The sequence below is a fragment of the Somniosus microcephalus genome, chromosome 13 (assembly GCF_052327205.1).
Source record: "Somniosus microcephalus isolate GS21.2 chromosome 13, FLI_Smic_1.0, whole genome shotgun sequence".
Classification (NCBI taxonomy): Eukaryota; Metazoa; Chordata; class Chondrichthyes; order Squaliformes; family Somniosidae; genus Somniosus; species Somniosus microcephalus.
The window spans coordinates 194209542-194237402 of record NC_140999.1 but is presented as its reverse complement, the minus strand read 5'-3'; the positions used below and the strand labels follow the sequence as shown (position 1 = coordinate 194237402).

General features: G+C 53.7%; 1 protein-coding gene across 2 annotated transcripts in view; it reads right to left on the bottom strand.

The window, feature by feature from the left end:
* Window positions 1–488: 488 nt before the first annotated feature.
* Window positions 489–27861, bottom strand: part of LOC147108937 (large ribosomal subunit protein P1-like) — a 45620-nt gene continuing 18247 nt past the window's right edge. For both annotated transcript variants that reach the window (XM_086005895.1, XM_086005897.1), the window contains 3 exons: window positions 7041–7115; window positions 4281–4404; window positions 489–2156 (listed from right to left, as the gene is read on the bottom strand). In XM_086005895.1, coding sequence (XP_085862021.1) covers window positions 2077–2156; window positions 4281–4404; window positions 7041–7115 — 279 coding nt within the window. In that variant the 3' untranslated portion in view covers window positions 489–2076. The remainder of the gene's footprint in view (window positions 2157–4280; window positions 4405–7040; window positions 7116–27861) is intronic.

Genomic DNA, 27861 nt, shown 5'->3' with positions numbered 1-27861 from the left:
ATTTGGCCAATCTTCCTGTGCTCGCCTGGCCGGCCTCCCATCGTCCACCCTCCACAATCTTCAGCTCATCTAAAACTCCGCTGCTCGTGTCCTAACTGGCACCGAGTCCCGTTCACCCATCAACGTTGAGTCTTGACGAAGGGTTTCGACCTGAAACGTTGACTCTAATTTCTCTCCACGGATGTTGCCTGGCCTGCTAAGTTTTTCCAGCATTTTCTGTTGTTATTTCTAATATCTCCTTATGTGGCTCGGTGTCAAATCTTGTTTGATAATCGTTCCTGTGAAGCACCTTGGGACGTTCTACTACGTTAAAGGCGCTGTATAAATGCAAGTTGTTGTTGTCGAAAGGCCCGTCGAAACTAGTTGATTGGCAGCACCTCCAAAACTCGGCAAAATGATATTAACATGAAACGATTCTTCATACCGAATAAAAAGGTTACACGGGACCATTCATACCATCGTTTACTGAGACCAAAGCAAGACTCGTCTGAAGGAATTGCAGCCTTTATTTTCACACCCAGCTGAAATAGAGGATAGCAAACATTTCCAACCACATCATTTGGACAAATGTTTGGGCATACTTGCTGCATGCAGGAGGCCACGAACCCAATCTAAAATATTACAGTGATTTCTTTAACCAAGGTATTGAATGTTTAGTTACTGATATTTAAAAAAATTATTTTCCTTCTTTAAAGGGGCCACTCTCTCGATATCATGGAGTCTCCCCAGTTTAAAGGGGCCACTCTCTCGATATCATGGAGTCTCCCCAGTTTAAAGGGGCCACTCTCTCGATATCATGGAGTCTCCCCAGTTTAAAGAGGCCACTCTCTCGATATCATGGAGTCTCCCCAGTTTAAAGGGGCCACTCTCTCGATATCATGGAGTCTCCCCAGTTTAAAGGGGCCACTCTCTCGATATCATGGAGTCTCCCCAGTTTAAAGGGGCCACTCTCTCGATATCATGGAGTCTCCCCAGTTTAAAGAGGCCACTCGCTCGATCATGGAGTTTCACATTTTAAAGGGGCCACTCTCACTATATCATGGAGTCTCCCCAGTTTAAAGAGGCCACTCGCTCGATCATGGAGTTTCACATTTTAAAGGGGCCACTCTCACTATATCATGGAGTTGTTTTTGAATGGGCTCAACTTGGGGGAAAATATTGCAGCAAGGTGCTGCCAGGAGATCGTTTGTACTGGAGCTTTGAGAACTCTGGGGGAGTGTCCCACACGATGCTTTAGCAGGAGGCGAGGCCCCTTTAAGATGTAAAATCCGACCACGGTGAAAGTTAAAAGAGTTAGTGCAAGGTTCAGTAAAAGAGCGCAGAGCTGCAACACTCCATCTCTTGTTAAGTCCTGCCTCCCTCGCTCTATGTACAGGTGCAAACATACGGTTCAGTAAGATGCATGAAAGTCATCCTCAGTGCAACATTCCTAAATGGACAGCCATTGAATATTTCAGCCATCTTATATCACTATTATAAATTATTTTGAGAGAAAAATAAAACTATATTTAAGCAACGTAATTTATAATAAAATGGTGCAATTTTATACTGCCCCAATCTCTCCTACTTCTCAATAGTGCATTTCGGGGGGAGGTGGTGTTGCAATTTGTTGTCTCTGCTTCCCTCCCCCTCCCTCGATCTCCAGTGTCCCAGCCTTCAGCATTACGTTCACAAGGGAGGAGGTTACTGCATTCGCTCTGCGGAAGTTGATGTCAGAAGGTGCGCGCTAGAGCGGGTCAAAAGTGCAAGGGACTCATGCAGGAACAGGAAGATCCAACTCCCAAATCCCAGCCAAAACCGACTCTGGCCCAGTGTGGATTCGTGGCACGACCACCCCTGGGAACTTGCTCAATGTGACCACTACAGCATCCAGTCAAGCATAGTTAGGGTCGCAACTGGGACTGCCTGATACAGAGAAATTTGGTTAATTGAAGTATGGATTCTAATAGGATGTCTAGTGTCCAGAAAGTGCTTCACTTCGACTAACTGCGTCGCCTGCCATCTTTCCCATCCATTATTTGAGCTTGGGTTTGGGTGTCACTCTTCCTTTGGGTAGGCAGCTCTTCAGCAAACCGACTAATCATCGAAGAGCCCAAAGCCCATGTCTTCGTCAGACTCCTCCGATTCCTCCTTAACCTCGCCTTTCTTTTCTTCAGCTGTGGGGAACGAAACAGAGGTCACGTTTGGCAGCAGTGCCGAGGTTGCTAGATCATGTTTCATACGAGCGCGTGCAACAGACGGGCAGAGAAAAGGCCAGCTGGTCCATCAAGCCTGCCCCACACCTCATGATGGCTGGAGCGTCAGTAAGAGACACTTCCTCTCCCCTGCCCTGCCGCCATGTGATCTCCTGGGAGAGGCAAAAAAAAAGCCAGAGCCAATAAAAAAAAAATTCCTCTCCGACCCCTCAAGGCGATGGAAACCAGTCCAGGAGATCGCATGGACCGTGTGTTCTCGGTAAAGACCTTCAATATGCGATTTCTGCCCCAGTCAGCCACCGGGCCAGCTCCCGCTCGAAGGCAGAGAGTCAGCACGCAACGCACCAGCCGCCAATGTGCTAACTATTCTCTGTGGTCACTGGCAATAAGGTTTGACCTAAATGCCTCTTGAGTGAGCACAGCAAGGGCGGGATCTTGACTGTGGGGTGGCTGGATGGCAGAGTGTCTCGATAACACCGACAGGGCCGGCTCCTGATCACCATACCCTCGCACGTGCTGCCGGGGGGTTGGTGGGGGGAAAATGGTCACACTGGGGCAACCCAGCCAGCTGTGGGCCAGCACAACACTGGACGGACCAGAAAACAGCTGGTCCGGGGAGGACGGGGTTCGTTCACGGGAGAAGGGGAATCCGGTGTGGCATCAGCACCGAGCGAGGCACTCCAGCTCCTCCTGGTCTCGTGAAAACGGAGGTCTGTGCTCCTCTTCACTGGGACTTCCAGCTGTAACCGGGCAGAGCCTAACCGAGGTACACCCCGCCCTTTTGTCCTAAAATGGCCGGACCCTCATTTGCATATTAAAAGGGGCTACTGCCCAATACAGGTGAGCAGTTTGGCGCATGGTACTTCACAAGGGGGCTACAATGATTGGCTATTGTAAAGAAAGGACTTGTATGTATATAGTGCCTTTCACGACTTCAGAACGTCCCAAAGTGCTTTACAGCCAATGAAGTACTTTTTGAAGTGTAGTCACTGTTGTAATGTGGAAAACGCGGCAGCCAATTTGCGCACAGCAAGCTCCCACGCACAGCAGTGTGATAACGACCAGATAATCTGTTTTAGTGATTTTGGCTGAAGGATAAGTAATGGCCCAGGACACCGGGGAGAAATCTCCTGTTTTCTATGAAATAGTGCCCTGGTATCTTTTACATCCACCCGAGAGCAGATGGGACCTCGGTTTAACATCTCATCCGAAGGACGACACCTCTGACAGTGCAGCACTCCCTCAGTACTACCCCTCCGACAGTGCGGCGCTCCTTCAGTACTGACCCTCGGACAGTGCTGCGCTCCCTCAGTACTGCCCCTCCGACAGTGCAGCGCTCCCTCAGTACTGCCCCTCCGACAGTGCGGCGCTCCCTCAGTACTGCCCCTCCGACAGTGCGGCGCTCCCTCAGTACTGCCCCTCCGACAGTGCGGCGCTCCCTCAGTACTGCCCCTCCGACAGTGCGGCGCTCCCTCAGTACTGCCCCTCCGACAGTGCGGCGCTCCCTCAGTACTGCCCCTCCGACAGTGCGGCGCTCCCTCAGCACTGCCCCTCCGACAGTGCGGCGCTCCCTCAGTACTACCCCTCCGACAATGCTGCGCTCCCTCAGTACTGCCCCTCCGACAGTGCGGCGCTCCCTCAGTACTGCCCCTCCGACAGTGCGGCGCTCCCTCAGTACTGCCCCTCCGACAGTGCGGCGCTCCCTCAGTACCTCCCCTCCGACAGTGCGGCGCTCCCTCAGTACTGCCCCTCCGACAGTGCGGCGCTCCCTCAGTACTGCCCCTCCAACAGTGGGGCGTTCCCTCAGTACTGCCCCTCTGACAGTGCGGCGCTCCCTCAGTACTGCCCCCCGGCAGTGCAGCGCTCCCTCAGTACTGCCCCTCTGTCAGTGCAGTGCTCCCTCAGTACTGCACTGGAGTGACAGCCTAGATTTTGTGCTCAAGTCACTGGAGTAGGGCTTGAACCCACGACCTTCTGACTCGGAGGCGAGGGTGCTACCCACTGAGCCACAGCCGAGACCTGTGGTTAACACTTCTAAAGTAGCCTAAATGGTTTCCATAAACTGCGTTCCAGGCACAGACTTACCTTCAGCGCCCACAGCAGTCCCCCCAGCTGCAGCCGATCCACCAGGAGTGGCAACACCCAGGGGTACAGCACCCCCAGCCCCAATGTTACAGATCAGGTTGCCGATGTTCACGTTGCTCAAGGCCTGTGGGTAAAATAGAAGCACAAGACACAATTAAATCAATTCTGACCAGATGGGATGCCACCCTGGATCAAGCACCTTTCACAAGCAAGCTCACTCGGTATCCTCTGCAGCATTAATCCCTCTGTCCTAGAGCTAGTCCTTCAGGGAGCCTGCAGAATGTTGTTCCCTCCAGGAACCTTCTAAGTCCCTACAAAGAGTTACTGTACATCGTATTTCCAGCACAGAAACAGGCCATTCGGCCCAACTGGTCTGTGCCGGTGTTTATGCTCCACACGAGCCTCCTCCCACCCTCTTCATCTCACCCTATTGGCATATTCGGCAGAATATGGCAGAAAAGATCATCGGGTGCGCTCTTCCGTCCATCGAGGAGATCTTCCAGACCAGGTGCCGGAACAAGGCCCGCTCCATCATTCAGGACCCCAATCACCCTGGGCACAAACTGTTCTCCCTCCTGCGGTCCGGACGTCGGTACCGCAGCATCCGAACCAGGACCAGCAGGTTTAAGAACAGTTTCTATCCACAGGCAGTGCGCCTACTGAACTGCTAATCGCACTGCCCCATATATTATTATGGTTATATGTTTATGTAAATATATATATTATACTTATATTACCATATATTTATCATATTACATTACTATTATTTCCAGTGGTAATTGAGGCTTTTTTGCACTATTTATCATATCCTGCAACTTGGACTGTTATTGCTATACTTTTTGCTTATTTGCTTATTGTTTTTATTTATACTTGTTTTTATTTTTTGCTTTTATATTTATATGCTTGTATTGTGGGAGTGAGTGGGGAGTAAGCATTCCATTGTACTAGTTACATATGGCAATAAAATGATCCTGAATATTCCTTTCTCCCTCCTGTGTTTATCCAGCTTCCCTTTAAATCTGTGCTGTTCACCTCAACCTCTCCCTGTGGGAGCGAGTTCCACATTCTCACCACTCTCTGGGTAAGGACGTTTCTCCTGAATTCCCGATTGGATTTATTAATGACTGTCTTATATTGATGACCCCTAGTTTTGGTCTCCCCACAAGTGGGAACATCTTCTCTCCGTCTACCCTATGAAAACCACTGCCTAATTTTAACGGCCTCTATCAGGTCATCCCCTCAGCCTTCCCTTTTCTAAAGAGCCCCAGCTTGTTCAATCTTTCCTGGTAGGTATAACCTCTCAGTTCTGGTATCATTCTTGTCGCTCTTTCTTGCACCTTCTCCAGTGCCTTTATATCCGTTTTGTAATATGGAGATCAGAACTGTTACTCCCTCTGAACTACAAGCAATTCATTAGGGAACCCCCTGAGGACCTACTTGCCCAAGGAACGGTCTTAGGATTTTTATATATGTTCTAGGCCTGTGGGCAACATTAGGAAGGCAGTATTTGAGATGGTTGACCACACCATTCTCCTCCAAAGCCTCTCCTCTGTTGCCCAGCTCAGGTGGGCCTCCTTTGCTTGGCTCCAGTCTTACCTGTCCAAACGTAGCCAGAGCATCTCCAGCAATGGTCCCTCTTTCCACCGCCCGCACGGTTACTTCTGTCCTTGGCCCCCCTCCTCTTCCTCATCTACATGCTGCCCTTTGGCGACATCATCTGTACACATGGGGTCAGCTTCCAAATGACACCCAGCTCTACCTCTCCATCTCCTCTCTCGACCCCGCCACTGCCTTTGTGCTGTCTCGCTGCTTGTCCAACATATAACCTTAGTTGAGCGGCAAACATGAGGAAGATCGGAGCCATTGTCTTTGCCCCGTTACAAACTCTCTACCTTTGCCACCGACTCCATGCCCCTCCCTTGCCTCTATCTCAGGCTGAACCAGACTGTTTGCAACCTCGGTGTCCTACTTAACCCCGAGCGGCGCTTCCGACCCCATATTCTCCCCATCACCAATGCTGTCTACCTCCAGCTCCGTAACATCGCCCGTGTCCGCCCCTGCCTCAGCTCATCGGCCGCTGAAACCCTCATCCCACGCCTCTGACATTCCCAGACTAGACTATCCCAGTGCTCTCCTGGCGGCCTCCCATAAAGTGCTGCTCATTTCCAACTATGCTGCCCGCATCCTGACTCGCACCAAGTCCCGGTCACCCATTACCTCTGTCCTTGCATCCCAACATTGTCTCCCGGTCACCCAACATCTCCCATTTACAATTCCCACCCTCGTGTTTAAATCCATTCACAGCCTAGCCCCTCCCTGTCTCTGTAACCTCCACCATCCCTACAATGCCCCCCAAGAACTCTCCATTCCTCCAACTACGGCCAATTTTGTGCATCCTTAACTTTGCCGATACCCTGAGAATGAATAAAGATTAAGCACTGCTCTCAGTTCAGTACTCAAACCCCAATACAGGTTTCGGTCAGGTTTCAGCCCTCAAGTTCCAGCACTGATATCAACATCTGAGGCTGAGACAGAAGAATCATTTTCTACATTTAAATTCTTTGGCAAAGTGGTGAGCTCCCCAACCCACTTTACTGTCAAGAGTTGTCGATATTTATCCCCAGTGATTCGAGTAGATTTGAACGGGGCTTGCCGACTCCATGAGGGAGCGGAGACTCCCCGCCTGAGCGAGGTTGAAATTATAATGGTGCAAATCTCTACAGATTGACAAATATCATCTTTCATTATCGAGTGCGGTACCTTTGCAAACAAGCCCGGCCAGAAAGGCTCCACTGTAACTCCTGCCGCTTTCATCAAAGCATTGAGCTTGTCCTCCTGGGAAAGGAACAGGACAAACAGATGAAGTGAAAACTGCCACCACGTTCCGACAATGTATGTTCCAAGCAGAATACCCGAGCTCCCCACTGCCTCGCCGTGTAAAGGTACTTCCACCTCCGTAACATCGTCCGTCTCCACCCCTTGCCTCAGCTTATCTGTTGCTGAGACCCTCATCCATGCCTGTTACCTCTAGACTCAACTATTCCAACGCACTCCTGGCCGACCTCCCATCCTCCATAAACTTGAACTCATTCAAAACTCGGCTGCCCCGTGTCCTAACTCACACCAAGTCCCGTTCACCCATCACCCGTGTGCTCGCTGACCTATAGTGGCAGCCGGTTCGGCAATGCCTCAATTAAAAAATTCTCATCCTCGTTTTCAAATCCCTCCATGGCCTCGCCCCTTCCCATCTCTGTAACTTCCTCCAGCCCTACAACCCTCCGAGATATCTGCACTCCTCCAATTCTGGCCTCTTGAACATCCTCGATTTTAATCGCTCCACCATTGGCGGCCGTGCCTTCGAATGCCAAGGCCCTAAGCTCTGGAATTCCCTCCCTGAACCTCTCCCTCCTCCAAGACGCTCCTTAAAACCTACCTCTTTGACCAAGCTTTTGGTCACCTGTCCTAATATCTCCTTCTGTGGCTCGGTGTCAAAATTTGTTTGATAATCGCTCCTGTGAAGCACCTTGGGACGTTTTACTATGTGAAAGGCGCTATATAAATGCAAGTTGTTGTTGAATAGCAAGGCCCCAGTTTGGATCCCTGATCGGTGCTGAATGAGCTGACCCAAGGAGGTAGAACCCGCCTCAGTGTCCTGAAGGTGCTGTAGTAGCTGGGTTGGGAGTTGGGGGGAGGATAGAATCAGCTTGCACCTGATCAACATCCAGCAACCGTTGCTGCAACGCGAATGGAAGTCTAGGACTGGGGTCAGCCGTGATGCCCTCCACAGTCAAATATCTCCCAACACAAACCGTCCCAAAGGCTCACTCTAGAATGGCGACTCGGCCAAGGTCCCGGCGGGCTAGCGGACTATGCCAGACAAGAGCGGGCACCTTCAGGGAGAAACAGAGGCAGCAACCATCTCTCCCAGCTCTGGAAGTTCCTACTCCTGCTGTAACCGATTACTGACGCTGGGAGCAGATTCAATAGTCACTTGAACAGGAAAAAAATTGCAAGGCTATAGGGAAAGAGCAGGGGGAGTGGGACTAACTGGGACAGCTCCTTCAAAGAGCCGGCACAGGCACGATGGGCCGAATGGCTTCCTTCTGTGCGGTGTGATTCCAGGAAAGAAAAGTTCTGTTGAGGCTTAGTTTAGTCATGTTCTGACGGCTCACTTCAATGATAATCCTTCAGTACTCTGAATACTTTCGACAGAAAGTGCTGGCAACTGCATATAAAATGATGGGTGTTTGTCAGTTGAGGTCGGGGGTCCTCACAGCGTTTGACTGGCCCTGGTGCAGGGACAGCATTGCCCTAATCATCACCGCAGTTGAATGTGAGATTCAGAGTTCTGAACTCTTTCAGAATACAGCAACAGAAGTGCCCAAAGGGGAAAAGCCAGGTGTCTTCCTCTCCAAACCCATGCAGATTGGAACGGAAAGTGTGAACCAATCCATTCAGTGTTAAAACAATGCAGCTGGGCTTCCTCCAGTGAGTTTCAGGAAATGGAGCTGTCTGCATCGAGCTCTGCGATTCAACACCATGACCACAGTCAGCCTGTCGGCGTGTGTGGGAGCAGTCACTGTCTACCATCAGCTCTGCGGCTGCTTGTTAGTTGCACACCCAAACTACTAGTTAGCATTAAAAGGTACACGAGAACGCGGTAAACTTCAGCTCATCCAAATTCCAGCCGCCTATATCCTAACTCGCACCAATTCCCTCCCTAAGCCTCTCCGCCTTGCTCTGCTCCTTAAAACCTATCTCTTTGAGCAGGCTTTTGGTCACATGTCACAGAATCACAGAAACCTCACAGTACAGATAGAGGCCATTTCGGCCCATCAAGCCTGCACCGACACATATCCCACCCGATCCCCGTAACCCCTACACATATCCCACCCTATCCCCATAACCCCATGTATTTAACCTAACATCTCCTTGGGTGACTCAGGGCCAAAGTAAGTTTGGTAATCGCTCCTGTGACGCGGCGGAGGACAATTTGAAAGTTACTATTAGAAGAATGAGGGGATCTCATTGAAACTTAGAAAATTCTGACAGGACTGGACAGACTAGATGCAGGAAGGATGTTCCCGATGGCCGGGGAGTCCAGAACCAGGGGTCACAGTCTAAGGATAAGGGGTAAGCCATTTAGGACAGAGATGAGGAGGAATTTCTTCACCCAGAGAGTGGTGAACCTGTGGAATTCTCTACCACAGAAGGCGGTGGAGGCCAATTCATTAAATATATTCAAGAAGGAGATGGATATATTTCTTGAGGCTAAAGGGATCAAGGGGTATGGGGAGAAAGCAGGGGCAGGGTACTGAATTTGGATGATCAGCCATGATCTCATTAAATGGCGGAGCAGGCTGGAGGGGCCGAATGGCCTACTCCTGTTTCTATGTTTACTATTGAATTTGTTTCCAGCACCCTTTCAGGCAGCGCTTTCCAGATCATAACAACTTGCTGTGTAAAAAAAAATTCTCATCTCCCTCTGGTTCTTTTGCCAATGACCTTCAATCTGTGCCCTCTGGTTACCGACCCTCCTGCCCCTGGGAACAGTTTCTCCTGATCTCTGCCAGTTATTTGAGTCAATTATGATTTTTGCTTCACAGTTGCACAATGTTTTTTTCTGAGGCGCCACAAGTTGGGGTTGTGACACCACAGCAGACACAGGGCCTTTAATTACATCGAGACCACTCATGGCTTGTCAGTGCTGACTGCATTACCTCGCTCCTGGCTAAAAATGAGGATAGAGCAGAGGCTGGGCAGTCCAACAAAAGTGGTCAACCTCAGCCACTACTCTTCATGGAGCAAGTTCCCAGATTTCCCCTCTGGCATCGTGTGGGCAGGGGTGGCATCGTGTGGGCAGGGGTACAAGGGTGAGGAGAGGCTCTCTCTCTCTCTCAGGGGAGGGGTAAATTATTGGCCACTCAAGACCATTCTCGCTCTACTCTGTGCGGGGCTGGTGCCAGAAGGGCATTGTCAAGAGGCCTGGAAACAAGGGGCTACTATTGGCCCTCTCGGTCAAGGATGATGTGTGCACTGCATGGAATCCCTGGATTGATTCCTGGGATGAGAGGATTTGAGGAGAGATTGAGCAGGTTGGGCCTATATTCTCTGGAGTTCAGAAGAATGAGAGGTAATCTCATTGAAACATATAAAATTCTTAAGAGGGCTTGACAGGGTAGATGCTAAAGGCGGTTTCGCCTGACTGGAGAGTCTAGAACTAGCGCATCCCCAATCTTAAGCGCTCTACCATTGGTGGCCGTGTCTTCAGCTGCTGAGGCCCTAAGTTCTGGAATTTTCTCCCTAAACCTCTACCCCTCTCTTTCCTCCTTTAAGATCCTTCTTAAAACCTACCTCTTTGGTCACCTGCCCTAATGTCCCCTTATGTGGCTCAGTGTCAACTTTTGTTTGATAATCGCTCCTGTGAAGCGCCTTGGGACGTTTTACTACATTAAAGGCGCTGTATAAATGCAAGTTCTCATTGTTCATAGTCTCAGGATAAGGAGTTGGCCATTTAAGACTGAGATGAGGAGAAATTTCTTCACTCAAAGGGCTGTAAATCTTTGGAATTCTCTACCCCAGAGAGCTGTGGATGCTGAGTCGTTGAGTCTATTCAAGACAGAGATCGATTTTTGGACTCTAGGGGAATCAAGGGATATGGGGATAGGGCGGGGGAAGTGGAGTTGAGGTAGAAGATCAGCCATGATCTTATTGAATGGCGGAGCAGGCTCGAAGGGCCGAATGGAGGGTTGGGAACCCTACTTGGGTCGATGACACCAGCTCCACGGCTGAACTATAACCTGAAATTCGGCTGTGTTCTATTTTGTCAAGATAAGGGGAGTGGATCTCCCATTCTGTTGCTCATGGTCTATGGTTGTGGGCCTGTTAAACCCTGACAGCAGCTGACTGCTCCGTCCCCAGAACGAGTGATGGTCCCACCCCAATAACTGGACATTACTTCCTGTCCACTCACCTGCTCAACAAGGCCTCTTTCTCTCTGCCATTCCTCAAACAGGTACCCCCGCCCCGTCCCCAAGAGTATCTCTCCCTCTCCCTTCTTACAACTTACTCAATCCATCACCCCCTCCCCCATGTATATAGTTTATCTCTTTGACTCTCATTCACTGACGTACCACATTCTCCAAGACGTGCCTGTATTACTCTCTACTCTATCCCTCTAAACAAGATAGTCCTCCTTTATCCCGCTCCCCCTCAGTAGAATCTCTCTCCCTTCCCTCACCATATAGAGTTGTTATCCATCCGCACACACCCCCTCCCCCTCCCCCCCACACACTTCTTTACTCCCTTTCTCTAGGCTCCTGAAATAAGTTTGAGAGTTTGTTCACTGGAGTAGGAATCCTGCACATGTACATACCGGGGCTGTTGTCGATTATATCGTAGCTCCTGCATTTCAAGCTTTATTTCTGTTGCAACGTCTCGATTTTAAAATTCTCAGCCTTGTTTTCAAATCCCTCCATAGCCTCGCCCCTCCCTATCTGTGTAACCTCCTCCAGCTCTACAACCCTCCCGAGATCTCTGCGCTCCTCCAATTCTGGCCTCTTGCCCATTCCTGATTTGAATCGCTCCACCATGGGCGGCCGTGCCTTCAGCTGCCTGAACCTTCAGCTCTGGAATTCCCTCCCTAAATCTCTCCACCTCTTTCCTCTTTTAAGACGCTCCTTAAAACCTACCAAGAGGAGCCGCGATCGCTGTGTGATGCCATGTTCGGGTGAGAGGGAGTCTGGTACAAAATGGCTGCTGCTCCCCTGCTACCTCTGAGCTGGGAGAAGAGGTGGGGGTGGGGGGTGTGGTTTGTAGGAGGGCACATGGATAAATGAACAAAGTTCTCTATTTTAAACATTTTAGAATTAGGTGGCTATTCAGCAGAATCCACTTCTCCCTTAACAATACCAGACCTCAGCCCTTTCATCTGGGAAACGGCTTGTTGGAGTGAAACCAGTCTGAGATCTCCCCGCCCTCTACTTCTGTGAAGTTCACAGACTTCCTATTTTTCTCCAACATTGATCTACTATCTTAAACTAAAGGAATCGGAAGATCTTGCATTTCTATAGCGCCTTTCACGACCTCAGAACGTCCCAAAGCGCTTTACAGCCAATGAAGTACTTTTTGAAGTCACCGTTGTAATGTAGGAAACGCGGCAGCCATTTTGCACACAGCAAGCTCCCACAAACAGCAATATAATGACCAGATTATCTGTTTTTAGTGATTGGTGGAGGGATAAATATTGGCCCAGGACACTGGGGAGAACTCCCCTGCTCTTCTTCGAAATAGTGGCCGTGGGATGTTTTACCCGAGAGGGCAGACGGGGCCTCGGGTTAACGTCTCATCCGAAAGGTGGCACCTCCAACAGTGCAGTACTTCCTCAGTACTGCGCCTCCGACAGTGCAGTACTTCCTCAGTACTGCGCCTCCGACAGCGCGGTGCTCCCTCAGTACTGACCCTCCGACAGTGCGGCGCTCCCTCAGTACTGCCCTTCCGACAGTGCGGCGCTCCCTCAGTACTGCCCCTCCGACAGTACAGCACTCCCTCAGTACTGCCCCTCCGACAGTACAGCGCTCCCTCAATACTGCCCCGACAGTGCAGCGCTCCCTCAGTACTGACCCTCCGACAGTGCAGCGCTCCCACAGTACTGCCCCTCCGACAGTGCGGCACTCCCTCAGTACTGACCCTCCGACAGTGCGGCGCTCCCTCAGTACTGACCCTCCGACAGTGCGGCGCTCCCTCTACTGCCCGACAGTGCAGCGCTCCCTCAGTCCTGCCCCTCCGATAGTGCAGCGCTCCCTCAGTACTGCCCCTCCGACAGTGCGGCGCTCCCTCAGTACTGCCCCTCCGACAGTGCGGGGCTCCCTCAGTACTGACCCTCCGACAGTGCGGCGTTCCCTCAGTACTGCCCCTCCGACAGTGCGGCACTCCCTCAGTACTGCCCCTCCGACAGTGCGGCGTTCCCTCAGTACTGCCCCTCCGACAGTGCAGCGCTCCCTCAGTACTGCCCCTCCGACATTGCGGCGCTCCCTCAGTACTGACCCTCCGACAGTGCAGCGCTCCCTCAGTACTGCCCCTCCGACAGTGCAGCGCTCCCTCAGTAGTGCCCCTCCGACAGTGCGGCGCTCCCTCAGTACTGACCCTCCGACAGTGCAGCGCTCCCTCAGTACTGCCCCTCCGACAGTGCAGCGCTCCCTCAGTAGTGCCCCTCCGACAGTGCGGCGCTCCCTCAGTACTGCCCCTCCGACAGTGCAGCGCTCCCTCAGTAGTGCCCCTCCGACAGTGCGGCGCTCCCTCAGTACTGACCCTCCGACAGTGCAGCGCTCCCTCAGTACTGCCCCTCCGACATTGCGGCGTTCCCTCAGTACTGCACTGTAGTGTCAGCCTGGATTTTGTGCCCAAGTCTCTGGAGTGGGACTTGAACCCGCCACCTTCTGACTCAGAGGTGAGAATGCTCCCAGAGTTGTTGGTAGAACTACTCGGGAATTCTTTTGGATGCTGCGAGTAGTGTAGGCAGGAGTAGAAAACTTCTTCTGGTTGTCAGTTATTGAAGAGTCCGACCCAAGCTTAGTGTTCTACAGCCGCTCCCTCTTTTTAAAGGTGGGAGGTGCCTCATTAAATTTGTTGCGAGCCACTCAGCGTCACAGATGTGTCACCTACAGTGCGCTCGTTACACTGGGCATCGTTTCTTCTGTCTCTCATCAGCCTCTGGAATTTTAACTGAGATTGACTCGTTTGAATTTTAAAAGTAACAACTTGCATTTATACAGCATCATTAACATAGTAAAATGCTCCAAGACGCTCCATAGAAGCATAAATCAGACAAAAATGGACCCGAGCCAAAGGAGGAGATATTAGGAAGGGGTGACCAAAAGCTGGGTCACAGAGGGAGGTTTTAAGGAGGGTGTTAAAGGAGGAGAGAGAGGGGCGGAGAGGCTTAGGGAGGGAATTCCAGAGCTTAGGGCCTCGGCAGCTGAAGGCATGGCCACCAATGGTGGGGCGAAGGGAGGGTCCAGTAAATCAATATGGTACAAAATGTTTAAAGGGAAGACGAAGGAGATAGTTTGGAACAGAAAACATTGGTACGCTGATTGGTGTGGAACGGAACCATACAGACTTAGTGGGATCGTGCTCTGCGCAAATTGGCTGTTGTGTTTGCTTAAGTAATGACAGTGACTGCCCTTCACACTTCATTGGCTGTGACGTGTATCCTGATGTCCTGAGTACATGAAAGGTTCTATGTAAATGCAAATCCATTGTTTGATTTGACGAAGGCCCTCAGTTTCATCCACAATCTATCCAGTTAATCTTGCCTGGAGTGGGTCAGCTGGCCTCAGCAGCTGGAGAGGGAGGGGCGAGAGGGAGAGAGAGAGGAGCAATAGGGAGGGGAAAGAGGGAGAGCGAGAGAGGGAAAGGGAGAGAGGGAAAGGGAGAGAGGGAGAGGAGCAATAGGGAGGGGCCAGAGGGAGAGGAGAGGGAGAAGAGATAGGGTGGGGCGAGAGGGAGGGAAGATAGAGAGAGAACGAGAAGGGAAGAAGTGAGAGCAGAGAGAGGGAGAGGAAAGAGGGAGGGAGTGAGAGGGAGTGATACGGAGGGAGAGGGTGAGAGAGAAAGGTAGAAAAGGATAGCGAGAGACAGCGAGAGAGAACAAGCAGCAATGCTGCTCCTGATCGCTGGGATGTGTGTGTGGGTGTTGGATGATGTCAGGGTGGGGCTCAGTAATTGAACTGTGCGCTGACACTCACTATCTGAGCTTATACATGCTCACTTGGTGAAGTGACGTGGAGCTGTGCTCGAGTGAGAGTCAGCACTTTCAGGAGAAGGAAGAAAGTAGACTCCAGCAAATGTCGCTCCTCTGCAGGAAGTCGAAACTCAGCAGATAATTTGTTTTGCTTCTGGGCACGTTTGATTATAGCACGGTGCGGCGGGGCGATGGATTGAGTTTCAGGCCTCAGTCACACCAACCTGGCCGGGGTTTTTGGGGGGGGGGGGGGGGGGGGGGGAGTTTTTAAGTACAGGCCACGCACTCCTCCTGGGAGAGGGATATTGGGGGCGGGGAGGAGGGGCAGTCACTCCCGAGCAGCATCTCCCAGGGGCAGCACGAGGAGGAGCAGGAGCATCTACCCTCTCAGCTGTTGGGTAGTCCAGAGTAACCGAGGAGAAGCAGACGGAGCTCACCGTCAAACAATAAGATTGAGCAGCTGAGAGCAGGATTATTTTTTTTATTCGTTCACCAGGCCAGCAGATGCTGCCCTCGAGAAGGTGGTGGCGAGCACAGTGGCTGGCTAGGTCATTCGGAGGGTAGTTAAAAGTCAACCACATTGCTGTGGGTCTGGAGTCACATATCGGCCAGACCGGGTAAGGGCAGCAGATTTCCTTCCCTAAAGGACATTAGTGAACCAGATGGGTTTTTACGACAATCAAGCAGTTTCATGGTCGCCATTACTGATACTAGCTTTTTATTCCAGATTGCCATGGTGGCTTTGAACTCACCTGTCTGGATCATTAGTCCAGGCCACTGGATTACTAGCCCAGTGACAGAACCACTATGCTACCGTACCTGTACCGTACCGAACCGAATTAGCAGCGTACACACACCTGGGAGAAGAGTTTTATATTACTAATCCTGGAGACTGGAGTAAGGAGAATAAATCAATCGGCCAGGGTTCCCGCTCCTGATCTCTGTGCAGTGACTCCTGATAGAAAATGTGCACGTGTGGAAAATGGGAGGCGACAGAATCGGACTCGGCTGTGATCCCCTCCAAAAACCAAACAGTTCACCACTTCCCTCCTACTCCTAGATTTGCTATCGAGCAGTATACTTAGAAACAGCCATCTAAACACAAATTGGGCAAATTCTTCAAATCTTCATTGCTAAACCAATGGCATAGACTGCCACCCAGTGGGGGGAGCGGGGTAGAGAGTTGAATAAGCAAGATTTCGGTGTCTGGAACATGGGAACAGGAGGAGGCTATTCAGCCCCTCGAGCCTGTTCTGTCATTCAGTGAGATCATGGCTGATCTGTATCCTAACTCCATCCACCTGCCTTGGTTCCATAGCCCTCAATACCCTTACCTAACAAAAATCTATCGCTCTAGGATTTAAAATGATTAATTGAGCTCTTTGTGTGGGAGAGGGTTCCACACTTCCACCACCCTTTGTGTGAAGAAGTGTTTCCTAACTTCTCTCCTGAATGGCCTGGCTCCGATTTTAAGGTGATGTCCCCTTGTCCTAGACTCCCCCACCAGCGGGACTATCTATCATGGTTCATGATCTCCCCTCCACGCCTGCACAGTGCCCTGGCCAGCTGAGAGTCACCATACGGACTAGGAAGGGGCCAGGTTTGAGCCCCAGTCTGTGTGGAGTTTGCTGACGTCAGCCAGGGTGTTTGGCGATTAAATGGAAGATGATTGCTTTCCTACCTCGAGTGCTTTGCACAATCAGTGAAAGCAATCAGTTAATTGTATTAGACCATCAGTCCATGAAACAGTCTGCTCACGATTGCCCTCCACATGATCTAAAGCTGAGCCACTGAACAGAATTATTACTGCATCCGTATCAGTTAAGAATCCAGTTATGGCTTGTTACGACTTTTCCATTATTAAACTCTTACTAGTTTATTCCTCATCTAATGCTCTGCATTGTGAAATCAGAGAGGCACAAATCTACCAGAGACTGGGCTTAAAAAAAACCAAGAGAGAAAGTGAGGATTTGGATATTAGACGGGTTATGAATATTTTAAGTGATCCCGGCAGAGACAAGCTGAGGTCACTGCAAGAATTACTCTTAAAAGAAACCAATAAATTTCAAATGCTGTAGCCCAGCTAATAGTTGAGCCGCTCTTCCCTCACACCACGACACTCCCCACTATCAGCACTAATTGGAATCTACACTGCTGCTGCTGAAGGCGAGGGAGCCTCATTGCTTTCACAGGACAGTGAAATGTGCTTGGAGGGCCGCATGTGATTGCTTTAACTAAGTGCTTTGCTTCCTGAAGCATTATAATAAGTGTTGGTCGTGGCTCTGTGGGTGGCTCTCTCGCCTCTGAGTCAGAAGGTTGTGGGTTGCAGAGACTTCAGCACAAAAATCTACGCTGACACTCCCAGTGCAGTGCTGAGGGAGCGCCGTGCTGTCGGAGGAGGAGCCGTCTGCCCTCTCAGGTGGACACAGATCCCAGGGCCACTGTTCGAAGAGGAGCAGGGGCGTTCTCCCCAGTGTCCTGGGCCAATATTTATCCTTCCACCCGCGTCACTAAAACAGATGATCTGGTTGTTATCACATTGCAGTTTGTGGGAGCTTGCTGTGCGCAAATTGGCTGCCGTGTTTCCCACATTACAACAGTGACTACACTTCAAAAAGTACTTCAATGGCTGTAAAGTACTTCAATGGCTTGGGGACGTCCTGAGGTGGTGAAGGGCGCTATAGGAATGCAAATCTTTCTTTTTTCCCTCCTCTCCTCATATAATGTCACCTGTTCCCCACCCCCCGCCTTTCGAAAGTCACGAACCCTTCCTCCCATCACATCTCCTGCTCCCGACAAATCTCCGCCTGTATAATACTCCAATTTTCCTGTAATCCAACAGAGGCTTGGACTGTTTGAATATAAGAACATAAGGAGCAGGAGCAGGCTCCTATTTCCTGGCAAGCACGACTGGCAAAGATTGGCACAGATGGCTGGTGGTGTCTCCACCACATATGTGGCACTTGGCTGTTGGCCGTTCCACCACTAGTCATGGGGCAAACTGGGACTGGGAAATCCGGACTCAACCAGAAACTCACCGGCTCCTTGCCCAATGCATGCCAAGCAGCCAAATCCAACGCAGTTACACCAGTAATGAGGCAGCCCTAACCCAGCCCACCCCAAATGAATGTTCAAGGTCAGCAAGATTATCACACATCAGGAGAGGAGCCCTCTAAGGTATCACAGGTCCTTCAGCACCGCTGGCCTATCTCATAAGCAAGCCCCGCGTCCCTTATGTTCAGGAGTTTACCTTTACTGCCCAATCTCTAGTCATACAATCACGTGACCCGGGGGTCATGACAGCGAAAGCCGCTTGCTGTGAGGACTTGATAGTGCAATCTCACACAGGCATTCCTGCCATCTTCTGAAAGGTGAACTGCTAAACACGTTAGTGGGACAAGGCTAATTACTGAGCAACAGGTTGATTTATTTCACAAATAATATGTAAATGACCAGCGTGGCCATTACACTAAATTTTGTCTTATTCTGTGATGCTCCTTGTAACATGGAAAATAATAACGCTCTTCCAAATACTATTCCCCCTGAATCTAGTCAGCACTACAATTGAGGAGGGAGTTCTCGGTCCCGGTTTCTCTCATCAGATTTTGCAGACTCCCTTTGCACATCGTAACGCTCTTCTCTTGCAGGACAGGAAGGCAGATGCTTAACTTCTGACCTGCCCCCAGCTCTCCCTAATACAATAGCAAAACACCACGGATGCTGGAAATCTGAAATAACAACAGAAAACGCTGGAAAAACTCAGCAGGCCAGGCAACATCCGTGGAGAGAGAAACAGAGTTAACGTTTCAGGTCAATGACCTTTTGGTCTGACGAAGGGTCATCGACCCAAAACGTTAACTCTGTTTCTCTCTCCACGGATGCTGCCTGGCCCGCTGAGTTTTTCCAGCGTTTTCTGTTGTTATCCCAGCTCTCCCTGTCTGGGGATTGGTTAATTGAGCTGCCATTCAAACCAGCTATTAGCGTAGTGCTTTCCTGGCCGCTCTCCTCTACCCGCCTTTGGACCATATGAGTGAGGCTCTTCCAGCACATCCCCCAATTCTCTCTCTGGGGTGGGTTAGTGAGTCTCACCGGGGGAGATTTTAACCCTACTCGCTCAGCAGAAACCTGGCGGGTGGGCAGTTAAACTCACCGTGGCTCTTGTCTGTCGGAAAGCCTCCATGGTCACAACATCTGCAATTTTAACCTGCTCCCCTGAGCAGGCAGCAAGGACACACGCCCGGAGTCAACAGGGGTCCTTCTTTACATGTACATGTTGCGGCTCGATGACATCATTGAGACCCGACTGTAATTTTAACTCGATCCCGAGCGGGGAATCCGCCTGGAGTTAAAATCGAGGCTCCTTTGGCCAGAGTCTGACTCCTTATTTCCTGATTCTAATCTGTGTTCTCAAAGGCTGTATGCTGTGAATTTAACTTCAATTCAGCTGAAATATAGAAAGAAGAAGATAGGAGCAGGAGTAGGCCATTCGGCCCCTCGAGCCTGCTCCGCCATTCAGTGCGATCATGGCTGATCATCCAAACTCAGTACCCGGTCCCTGCCTTCTCCCCATATCCCTTAATCCCTTTAGCCTTAAGAAATATATCCAACTCCTTCTTGAATATATTTAATGAATTGGCCTCTACTGCCTTCTGTGGTAGAAAATTCCACAGGTTCACCACTCTCTGGGTGAAGAAATTCCTCCTCATCTCTGTCCTAAATGGCTTACCCCTTATCCTTAGACTGTGACCCCTGGTTCTGGACTCCCCCGCCATCGGGAACATCCTTCCTGCATCTAGTCTGTCTAGTCCTGTTAGAATTTTATAAGTTTCAATGAGATCCCCTCTCATTCTTCTAAACTCCAGCGAGTATAAGCCCAATCGACCCAATTACTCCTCATACGTCATTCCTGCCATCCCAGGTATCAGTCTAGTGAATCTTCGCTGCACTCTCCCCATGGCAAGAACATCCTTCCTCAGATAAGGTGACCAAAACTGCACACAATACTCAAGATGTGGTCTTACCAAGGCCCTGTACAACTGCAGCAAGAATTGAACTTAATCACAATATCAATAAATAGAAATTACATTAAAATCCTCCCTACGTTAAACGGGCAGAAATTCTCAAAATGTGACAGATACACAGTTCTTTCCATCCCCCTTGTTAATCAAGTGTCACTCAAATTTGTTTTGAAGCTTTCCCTCCAACAGGAATTCAGCCAAGAGCATGACGAACCAAGGAGCTGTGCCAGGCAGATCAGCTGGGACCTGAAGCAGATGGCCCGCACCTGCCCACTGTATCGCATGAACCGTTCACAGTCACTAGGCAAGAATGAAGAGCTGCCTCTTCAGGCTGCTGGAGATGACACAGCTGTACCAGCTTCTCCTCCAAACCTCTGCTGTCCCGTGTCCCGTTCACCCATCACCCCCTGTGCTCACTGCCCCGTGTCCGAACTCACACCCAGTCCCATTCACCCATCACCCCCTGTGCTCACTGCCGTGTCCGAACTCACACCGAGTCCCATTCACCCATCACCCCCTGTGCTCACTGCCCCGTGTCCGAACTCACACCGAGTCCCATTCACCCATCACCCCCTGTGCTCACTGCCCCGTGTCCGAACTCACACCGAGTCCCATTCACCCATCACCCCCTGTGCTCGCTGCCCCGTGTCCGAACTCACACCCAGTCCCGTTCACCCATCACCCCCTGTGCTCACTGCCCCGTGTCCTAACTCCCACCCAGTCCCGTTCACCCAACACCCCCTGTGCTCACTGCCCCGTGTCCTAACTCACACCGAGTCCCGTTCACCCATCACCCCCTGTGCTCGCTGCCCAGTGTCCTAACTCACACCCAGTCCCGTTCACCCATCACTCCCTGTGCTCGCTGCCCAGTGTCCTAACTCACACCCAGTCCCGTTCACCCATCACTCCCTGTGCTCGCTGCCCAGTGTCCTAACTCACACCCAGTCCCGTTCAGCCATCACCTGTGCTCACTGCCCCGTGTCCAAACTCACACCGAGTCCCATTCACCCATCACCCCCTGTGCTCACTGCCCCGTGTCCTAACTCACACCGAGTCCCGTTCACCCATCACTCCCTGTGCTCGCTGCCCCGTGTCCTAACTCACACCCAGTCCCGTTCACCCATCACCCCCTGTGCTCACTGCCCCGTGTCCTAACTCACACCGAGTCCCGTTCACCCATCACCCCCTGTGCTCGCTGCCCCGTGTCCTAACTCACACCAAGTCCCGTTCACCCATCACCCCCTGTGCTCGCTGCCCCGTGTCCTAACTCACACCGAGTCCCATTCACCCATCACCCCCTGTGCTCGCTGCCCCGTGTCCTAACTCACACCAAGTCCCGTTCACCCATCACCCCCTGTGCTCACTGCCCCGTGTCCTAACTCACACCGAGTCCCATTCACCCATCACCCCCTGTGCTCGCTGCCCCGTGTCCTAACTCACACCAAGTCCCGTTCACCCATCACCCCCTGTGCTCACTGCCCCGTGTCCTAACTCACACCGAGTCCCATTCACCCATCACCCCCTGTGCTCACTGCCCCGTGTCCTAACTCACACCAAGTCCCGTTCACCCATCACCCCGTGCTCGCTGCCCCGTGTCCTAACTCACACCAAGTCCCGTTCACCCATCACCCCGTGCTCACTGCCCCGTGTCCTAACTCACACCCAGTCCCGTTCACCCATCACCCCCTGTGCTCACTGCTCTGTGTCCTAACTCTCACCCAGTCCCGTTCACCCATCACCCCGTGCTCACTGCCCCGTGTCCTAACTCACACCCAGTCCCGTTCACCCATCGCCCCCTGTGCTCACTGCCCCGTGTCCTAACTCACACCCAGTCCCGTTCACCCATCACCCCCTGTGCTCACTGCCCCGTGTCCTAACTCACACCGAGTCCCATTCACCCATCACCCCCTGTGCTCGCTGCCCCGTGTCCTAACTCACACCCAGTCCCGTTCAGCCATCACCCCGTGCTCACTGCCCCGTGTCCTAACTCACACCCAGTCCCGTTCACCCATCACCCCCTGTGCTCACTGCCCCGTGTCCTAACTCACACCCAGTCCCGTTCACCCATCACCCCCTGTGCTCACTGCCCCGTGTCCTAACTCTCACCCAGTCCTGTTCACCCATCACCCCCTGTGCTCACTGCCCCGTGTCCTAACTCACACCCAGTCCCGTTCACCCATCACCCCCTGTGCTCACTGCCCCGTGTCCTAACTCACACCCAGTCCCGTTCACCCATCACCCCCTGTGCTCGGTGCCCCGTGTCCTAACTCACACCCAGTCCCGTTCACCCATCACCCCCTGTGCTCTCTGCCCCGTGTCCTAACTCACACCCAGTCCCGTTCACCCATCACCCCCTGTGCTCACTGCCCCGTGTCCTAACTCACACCCAGTCCCGTTCACCCATCACCCCCTGTGCTCACTGCCCCGTGTCCTAACTCACACCCAGTCCCGTTCACCCATCACCCCCTGTGCTCACTGCCCCGTGTCCTAACTCACACCAAGTCCCGTTCACCCATCACCCCCTGTGCTCACTGCCCCGTGTCCTAACTCACACCCAGTCTCGTTCACCCATCACCCCCTGTGCTCACTGCCCCGTGTCCTAACTCACACCCAGTCCCGTTCACCCCTCACCCCGTGCTCACTGCCCCGTGTCCTAACTCACACCCAGTCCCTTTCACCCATCCTCACTGCCCCGTGTCCTAACTCACACCGAGTCCCGTTCACCCCTCACCCCCTGTGCTCACTGCCCCGTGTCCTAACTCACACCCAGTCCCGTTCACCCATCACCCCCTGTGCTCACTGCCCCGTGTCCTAACTCACACCCAGTCCCATTCACCCATCACCCCGTGCTCACTGCCCCGTGTCCTAACTCACACCCAGTCCCGTTCACCCATCACCCCCTGCACTCACTGCCCCGTGTCCTAACTCACACCCAGTCCTGTTCACCCATCACCCCCTGTGCTCGGTGCGCCGTGTCCTAACACACACCAAGTCCCGTTCACCCATCACCCCCTGTGCTCACTGCCCCGTGTCCAAACTCACACCCAGACCCGTTCACCCATCAGCCCCTGTGCTCACTGCCCCGTGTCCTAACTCACACCCAGTCCCGTTCACCCATCACCCACTGTGCTCAGTGCCCCGTGTCCTAACTCGCACCCAGTCCCGTTCACCCATCACCCCGTGCTCACTGCCCCGTGTCCTAACTCACACCCAGTCCCGTTCACCCATCACCCCCTGTGCTCACTGCCCCGTGTCCTAACTCACACCGAGTCCCGTTCACCCATCACCCCCTGTGCTCGCTGCCCCGTGTCCTAACTCACACCAAGTCCCGTTCACCCATCGCCCCGTGCTCACTGCCCCGTGTCCTAACTCACACCCAGTCCCGTTCACCCATCACCCCCTGTGCTCACTGCCCCGTGTCCTAACTCACACCGAGTCCCATTCACCCATCACCCACTGTGCTCGCTGCCCCGTGTCCCAACTCACACCAAGTCCCGTTCACCCATCACCCCCTGTGCTCACTGCCTCGTGTCCTAACTCACACCGAGTCCCATTCACCCATCACCCCCTCTGCTCGCTGCCCCGTGTCCTAACTCACACCAAGTCCCGTTCACCCATCACCCCCTGTGCTCACTGCCCCGTGTCCTAACTCACACCGAGTCCCATTCACCCATCACCCCCTGTGCTCACTGCCCCGTGTCCTAACTCGCACCCAGTCCCGTTCACCCATCACCCCCTGTGCTCGCTGCCCCGTGTCCTAACTCACACCAAGTCCCGTTCACCCATCACCCCCTGTGCTCACTGCCCCGTGTCCTAACTCACACCCAGTCCCGTTCACCCATCACCCCCTGTGCTCACTGCCCCGTGTCCTAACTCACACCCAGTCCCGTTCACCCATCACCCCGTGCTCACTGCCCCGTGTCCTAACTCACACCCAGTCCCGTTCACCCATCACCCCCTGTGCTCACTGCCCAGTGTCCTAACTCACACCGAGTCCCATTCACCCATCACCCCGTGCTCGCTGCCCCGTGTCCTAACTCACACCCAGTCCCGTTCACCCATCGCCCCCTGTGCTCACTGCCCCGTGTCCTAACTCACACCCAGTCCCGTTCACCCATCACCCCCTGTGCTCACTGCCCCGTGTCCTAACTCACACCGAGTCCCATTCACCCATCACCCCGTGCTCGTTGCCCCGTGTCCTAACTCACACCCAGTCCCGTTCACCCATCACCCCGTGCTCACTGCCCCGTGTCCTAACTCACACCCAGTCCCGTTCACCCATCACCCCCTGTGCTCACTGCCCCGTGTCCTTACTCACACCCAGTCCCGTTCACCCATCACCCCCTGTGCTCACTGCCCCGTGTCCTAACTCTCACCCAGTCCCGTTCACCCATCACCCCCTGTGCTCACTGCCCCGTGTCCTAACTCACACCCAGTCCCGTTCACCCATCACCCCCTGTGCTCACTGCCCCGTGTCCTAACTCACACCCAGTCCCGTTCACCCATCACCCCCTGTGCTCGGTGCCCCGTGTCCTAACTCACACCCAGTCCCGTTCACCCATCACCCCCTGTGCTCACTGCCCCGTGTCCTAACTCACACCCAGTCCCGTTCACCCATCACCCCCTGTGCTCACTGCCCCGTGTCCTAACTCACACCCAGTCCCGTTCACCCATCACCCCCTGTGCTCACTGCCCCGTGTCCTAACTCACACCCAGTCCCGTTCACCCATCACCCCGTGCTCACTGCCCCGTGTCCTAACTCACACACAGTCCCGTTCACCCCTCACCCCCTGTGCTCACTGCCCCGTGTCCTAACTCACACCAAGTCCCGTTCACCCATCACCCCCTGTGCTCACTGCCCCGTGTCCTAACTCACACCCAGTCTCGTTCACCCATCACCCCCTGTGCTCACTGCCCCGTGTCCTAACTCACACCCAGTCCCGTTCACCCCTCACCCCGTGCTCACTGCCCCGTGTCCTAACTCACACCCAGTCCCTTTCACCCATCACCCGTGCTCACTGCCCCGTGTCCTAACTCACACCCAGTCCCGTTCACCCATCACCCCCTGTGCTCACTGCCCCGTGTCCTAACTCACACCGAGTCCCGTTCACCCCTCACCCCCTGTGCTCACTGCCCCGTGTCCTAACTCACACCCAGTCCCGTTCACCCATCACCCCCTGTGCTCACTGCCCCGTGTCCTAACTCACACCCAGTCCCATTCACCCATCACCCCGTGCTCACTGCCCCGTGTCCTAACTCACACCCAGTCCCGTTCACCCATCACCCCCTGCACTCACTGCCCCGTGTCCTAACTCACACCCAGTCCTGTTCACCCATCACCCCCTGTGCTCGGTGCCCCGTGTCCTAACACACACCAAGTCCCGTTCACCCATCACCCCCTGTGCTCACTGCCCCGTGTCCTAACTCACACCCAGACCCGTTCACCCATCAGCCCCTGTGCTCACTGCCCCGTGTCCTAACTCACACCCAGTCCCGTTCACCCATCACCCCCTGTGCTCAGTGCCCCGTGTCCTAACTCGCACCCAGTCCCGTTCACCCATCACCCCGTGCTCACTGCCCCGTGTCCGAACTCACACCCAGTCCCGTTCACCCATCACCCCCTGTGCTCACTGACCCCGTGTCCTAACTCACACCCAGTCCCGTTCACCCATCACCCCCTGTGCTCACTGCCCCGTGTCCTAACTCACACCCAGTCCCATTCACCCATCACCCCCTGTGCTCACTGCCCCGTGTCCTAACTCACACCCAGTCCCGTTCACCCCTCACCCCGTGCTCACTGCCCTGTGTCCTAACTCTCACCCAGTCCCGTTCACCCATCACCCCCTGTGCTCACTGCCCCGTGTCCTAACTCACACCCAGTCCCGTTCACCCCTCACCCCGTGCTCACTGCCCCGTGTCCTAACTCACACCCAGTCCCGTTCACCCCTCACCCCCTGTGCTCACTGCCGTGTCCTAACTCACACCCAGTCCCGTTCACCCATCACCCCCTGTGCTCACTGCCCCGTGTCCTAACTCACACCCAGTCCCGTTCACCCATCACCCCCTGTGCTCACTGCCCCGTGTCCTAACTCACACCCAGTCCCGTTCACCCATCACCCCGTGCTCACTGCCCCGTGTCCTAACTCTCACCCAGTCCCGTTCACCCATCACCCCGTGCTCACTGCCGTGTCCTAACTCACACCCAGTCCCGTTCACCCATCACCCCCTGTGCTCACTGCCCCGTGTCCTAACACACACCCAGTCCCGTTCACCCATCACCCCCCGTGCTCACTGCCCCGTGTCCTAACACACCCAGTCCCGTTCACCCATCACCCCGTGCTCACTGCCCCGTGTCCTAACTCACACCCAGTCCCTTTCACCCATCACCCCCTGTGCTCACTGCCCCGTGTCCTAACTCACACCCAGTCCCGTTCACCCATCACCCCGTGCTCACTGCCCCGTGTCCTAACTCACACCCAGTCCCGTTCACCCATCACCCTGTGCTCACTGCCCCGTGTCCTAACTCACACCCAGTCCCGTTCACCCAGCACCCCGTGCTCACTGCCCCGTGTCCTAACTCACACACAGTCCCGTTCACCCCTCACCCCCTGTGCTCACTGCCCCGTGTCCTAACTCACACCAAGTCCCGTTCACCCATCACCCCCTGTGCTCACTGCCCCGTGTCCTAACTCACACCCAGTCTCGTTCACCCATCACCCCCTGTGCTCACTGCCCCGTGTCCTAACTCACACCCAGTCCCGTTCACCCCTCACCCCGTGCTCACTGCCCCGTGTCCTAACTCACACCCAGTCCCTTTCACCCATCACCCGTGCTCACTGCCCCGTGTCCTAACTCACACCCAGTCCCGTTCACCCATCACCCCCTGTGCTCACTGCCCCGTGTCCTAACTCACACCGAGTCCCGTTCACCCCTCACCCCCTGTGCTCACTGCCCCGTGTCCTAACTCACACCCAGTCCCGTTCACCCATCACCCCCTGTGCTCACTGCCCCGTGTCCTAACTCACACCCAGTCCCATTCACCCATCACCCCGTGCTCACTGCCCCGTGTCCTAACTCACACCCAGTCCCGTTCACCCATCACCCCCTGCACTCACTGCCCCGTGTCCTAACTCACACCCAGTCCTGTTCACCCATCACCCCCTGTGCTCGGTGCCCCGTGTCCTAACACACACCAAGTCCCGTTCACCCATCACCCCCTGTGCTCACTGCCCCGTGTCCTAACTCACACCCAGACCCGTTCACCCATCAGCCCCTGTGCTCACTGCCCCGTGTCCTAACTCACACCCAGTCCCGTTCACCCATCACCCCCTGTGCTCAGTGCCCCGTGTCCTAACTCGCACCCAGTCCCGTTCACCCATCACCCCGTGCTCACTGCCCCGTGTCCGAACTCACACCCAGTCCCGTTCACCCATCACCCCCTGTGCTCACTGACCCCGTGTCCTAACTCACACCCAGTCCCGTTCACCCATCACCCCCTGTGCTCACTGCCCCGTGTCCTAACTCACACCCAGTCCCATTCACCCATCACCCCCTGTGCTCACTGCCCCGTGTCCTAACTCACACCCAGTCCCGTTCACCCCTCACCCCGTGCTCACTGCCCTGTGTCCTAACTCTCACCCAGTCCCGTTCACCCATCACCCCCTGTGCTCACTGCCCCGTGTCCTAACTCACACCCAGTCCCGTTCACCCCTCACCCCGTGCTCACTGCCCCGTGTCCTAACTCACACCCAGTCCCGTTCACCCCTCACCCCCTGTGCTCACTGCCGTGTCCTAACTCACACCCAGTCCCGTTCACCCA